General features: G+C 42.4%; 1 protein-coding gene across 2 annotated transcripts in view; it reads right to left on the minus strand.

The window, feature by feature from the left end:
- Positions 1-4650, minus strand: part of ZRANB3 (zinc finger, RAN-binding domain containing 3) — a 189728-nt gene that overhangs the window by 23734 nt on the left and 161344 nt on the right. For both annotated transcript variants that reach the window (XM_005868874.2, XM_014541779.1), the window contains exon 12: positions 2339-2726. In XM_005868874.2, the coding sequence (XP_005868936.1) occupies positions 2339-2726 (388 nt within the window). The remainder of the gene's footprint in view (positions 1-2338; positions 2727-4650) is intronic.

Genomic DNA, 4650 nt, shown 5'->3' on the forward strand with positions numbered 1-4650 from the left:
GAGGGTAGGAGAAAGATGGGAAGAAGGATGATGGAACAGAAGTAGGAAATAAGGAGGAAAGAAAAGTTTATAAATGATGAGTCAGTAGGAAATAGTGTTACATAAAGGAAAGAGAAAAACTGTGTGACAGGGAGAAGCCAATAAGGAAGTCAACTGCAATTGTGTGTGTGAAGGGAATAAGATTAAAAAAAAAGTTAATAGGGGCGACCAGACTGGCATGGGAGGGCAGTTAGGGGTGACCAGGCTGGCAGGGGAGGGCAGTTAGGGGGATCAGGCAGGCAGAGTGGTTAGGGCAGGCAGGCAGGTGAGCAGTTAGGAGCCAGAGGTCCCGGATTGCAACTGGCAGTTGGATATCCCCCGAGGGCTCCCAGATTGGAGAGGGTGCAGGTCAGGCTGAGGGACGCCCCCCCCCAGGTGCATGAATTTTGTGCACTGGGCCTCTAGTTGACAAATATTAGTGCTCACTAGTATACTGTACCAAATCTCCTCTAATGTGCTAGAATCTGCATTAGCAACCTCTACAGGAATGTAATATCCTAAGACGGCTCCTTTGATTTTTGGATTCCACCATACCCTCAAAGTGTTATATGGCAGGCAAGGACTTAAAAATTTAGATGGATTAGAAATAATTCTGTGGTTCAATACTTTTGGGGTATATCCAAATTAAGGCTGGAAATCACTATGCCAAATTACAGTAACATAAACCTAATAACTTTTATATACAGTAATATCATTGTTATGTAGAATATATGTTTCTCTTTGAACAGATAGTTGCTTGTTCACAAAAGATATTTTGTTTTTGTTTGGATTGCTTGGGAGTTTGCTTATTAAATCATGGGTCTAGAAACATTCATTGTTGCTCTTGGTATCAACACAAAGAGAAATCAGAACTATAAAACCCTATTAAAGTATAATTTTTGTTGCTAAATCGCTCAACTTACGTACTTAATGTGAATTGACATTACTTTGTAGTCACAAGATACTTTATTTTTATTGCCTGTAGCAGTTGGAAATTGAATGAGGTAATGCAAATTGTGAGAGAGATGATATGGGATAAGCTTGTGGTTCCAATTTAGTTCACAGACAACAGGTGTCCACGTTACAAATATAACCACCCAGATGGCAGCCTTGTCAGTTTGGGTAGGAACATCCAGAATTGAAAGAGGAAAAGACTCAGCTACTGATTACACTTTCTCTCAAATCAAAGCTAAGACGGAGGGAAGCATGGCAGGCAAGAAGGAACTGCAGTTTCAGCTTCAACTTAGCTGCGTCTTTGTTAATGTTACTACTCTGAAGAATTCACATATGATGGAAAAGTAGATGTGAGCAATTATTACACTTGATGAAACAAAATGACTTCTTCCAGGTTCCAAAACTGTCAACTTGGCATTTGAGTTACCATAAAAAATGACCTCTCGCTGTAACTGGTTTGGCTCAGTGGATAGAGCGTCGGCCGGCGGACTGAAGGGTCCCAGGTTTGATTCCGGTCAAGGGCATGCATCTTGGTTGTGGGCACATCTCCAGTGGGGAGTGTGCAGGAGGCAGCTGATCGATGTTTCTCTCTCATCGATGTTTCTAGCTCTCTATCTCTCTCCCTTTCTCTCTGTGAAAAATCAATAAAATATATTTTTTAAAAAAATGACCTCTCACCCAGGAGAACTGGCAACAAAGGCATACGAGTGATCTTTTTCTTAAGACAACCAGGTATTAATAATCATTCCAAAAACAAAGCATCAGGAAATGGCATCTTATGCTATAAAAACATACTCTGAGGTATGTTTATGATGTCTACTTTTAAAATAGCATGCTTTAAAAAAGAATAAACTCATAAAACATATCAAATCGTTCTTTAAAAAGATCTAGAGAGGAATTTCTATGATTGTCATGCAAGAAACATGGCCTAGTGTATATTTTACTAGACAAAGAAGCGACATTGGGTTATTTTGTTATTTGAATAAAAATAATCTGTAATTTCTTTAAAATCAAGTATTATCCTCTGAGTAAAGAAAACAGCAGGTCTATGACTATAAGGCATATTTGCTGCCATAGCAACAGAGCTTCTAGTCCTGCCCACTGAATTCACATCCTGCTGGCATTAATCAGAAACGTCCATTTGTGCCAAATTAATGCCAGGCCACAGACGCTGGGGGTCCACATTCTTGATGGAGCCAGGAGCTTTCCACATTCCACAAGGGGATACATTCACTTCACATGTGCAGCTGTTCCTCCGGCTTAAAAGCTGAAGGCAGTGCCGAGTCACACTGCCCTATGAAGCAGCCGTGGTCTCAAAAACCACAGGCTATCTGGAAACACCCCTGTCGGGGCCCCGTGTACTCACCAGCGCTGCCGTGAGGATTCCCACACACTTCACAGTAAGGCAGCAATGCGTTGTTGATGTAGGTGCAGAAACCACACTGCCAGTCCTCGTGGGGAGGGGCCGGGGCGGTGGCCTGGGCTAGAGCTGTGGTTTTCCGGGGCCAGGCCGGCTGCGCCTGTCGGGGGCTGCCACGGTCATCGGGGGTGACTGACTTCTGTCTTTTAGCTTCAGGTTCAAAACTGTTTTCAAAATCAGTGGTATCTCTTGTAGGTATTTTTCCAGGGCCTAGTGGCACTACAGTATTTTTCTCGTGGAATAGCTTTGAGTCATCACAGGAGGTCACCGAGTTCCTTTTTTTAGGTTTTGGTAAAAAGAAGGTTCGGATATCGTGCTGTTTTTCTTTTTCAAACTGGGAAAAACAAACAGTTATCAACTTAACAAGCAATCTGGCATGTGCTTCCCAACGGAACAGCTGGACAACCTGCTTTCAGGAGCCCTGTCTTTTCTCTTTTGAGTACCTTGTTGGGAATGATTCCCGTTTTGCTGGGACTCTATGAATATGTGTAGATGCAGAATACCATTCACACATCCATACACTCCCTGCGTGTGACTTTTATTTTATTTTAGCATTTACAACGTGCCAAGCACTTCCCATCTATTCACTCCTGTGATCCTCACGCCTGCTGTGTGAGGCAGGTACTATGAGTTTTCCCATATTCCAGAGGAGGACACCCAGCTTTGGAAAGGTTAGGTGAATGGCAACAGGACTTATGTAATTAAAACGTACTTCATAAACTATCGGCTCCACATGCAAATCAGGGAAAGAGGTGCTGTGTGTTTAAATATTTCAGGCCAATCAAGAACCTAGAGAAATGTATTTCATCCAAACCATAAACACAATGTTCATAAAAAAATATGTTTTTCATATTAAACTGTTTTTCTTGACCAAGGAGAATTAGCACAGCTACTTTAACAGACACATTTTAAAAATTATCTTGTTTTCTTTTCTAACAACAGCGACATCTCACGTTTTTTTATCTCTTTTTCAATGTGTAAATCGCAACCTCCTGATAGAGGAAGCAGGGTTCCTGTCTTCACAACTGATGAGCTAGCAGCTAAGGTTCATTAAAGGAATTAATTTCAGAGAAGTCCTACTGGGGTTGAATTGGGTACCACTGTGAAAACACACACACACACACACACACACACACACACACACACACACACACACACACACACACACTGCAGCAGTCTGCGTTTCCAAAGATGGTCACACCAATTTTTACCCCATTTCACATGCTCTTCTCACAGTGTGGCCCTGACTCATTTAGAGGTAGGACCTGTGTTCCTCCTACCTGAGCCTTGGTGGACCTTTGTAATTGTATCAACCAACAGAATGCAGTGAAGGGACGCTTATGACCTCTGAGGCTGGGTCACTGAAGGCTGTGTGGCCTCCATTTGGCCGATGTGTGTGTGTGTGTGTGTGTGTGTGTCTCTCTCTCTCTCTCTCTCTCTCTTCCCTCCCCCCCTCTCTCCTTTATGTCTTGAGATGCTTTGAAGTCCAACCACCATGTTGTGGGAAAGCCCAGGCCACATGGAGAAATAACATGTGGATGTCCAAGTTGACAACCCAGATAGGCCCCCAGGTTACAGCCAGCATCAACCGCCAGACATGTGAGGGAAGGAGACTTCAGCAATTTCCAGACCCCAGCCTTGGGGGCTTCCCACAAAGGCCCCAGGCAGGGACAGGTAATCTCCACCATCCCTGGCTGAATTCCTCGCCCATAAAAACCATCAGAAATAACATATGACTATTACTGTTTGAAGAAACTAAGTTTTGGGGTCCTTTGTTATGAAGCAATAAATAACAAGGACAGATACTACAGATAATGACAGCACCGTATAAGAAACTGTAAAGAGATTATTTCAAAATCTAATCTGTAATTCTTAGTAGTTCTGCATAAAATATAAAGGTTTAGCAAATTCATAGAGACAGAGGATTAGTGGTGACGGGGCTGTGGGGAAGGGAAATGGGGAGTTATTGCTAACTGGTTACAGAGTCTCTGTTCAGATAATGAAAAAATTTGAAAATAGTAGTGATGCACAACATAGTTAGTGTAATATTAGGAGGCATTGCCACTGAATTCTATACCTAAAAATAGTTAAAATTGCAAATTTTATGATTATAACACACACACACACACCTTCACTAATAAAAGACAAAGATGCTAATTAACCATACCTTTGCTACACCCACCAGCCAATCAGAAGAGTATGCAAATTAACCCAACAAAGATGGCGGTTAATTTGCATGCACAGGCGCCCAGCGAAGA

This window comes from Myotis brandtii, unplaced genomic scaffold (genome assembly GCF_000412655.1).
Source record: "Myotis brandtii unplaced genomic scaffold, ASM41265v1 scaffold278, whole genome shotgun sequence".
Lineage (NCBI taxonomy): Eukaryota > Metazoa > Chordata > Mammalia > Chiroptera > Vespertilionidae > Myotis > Myotis brandtii.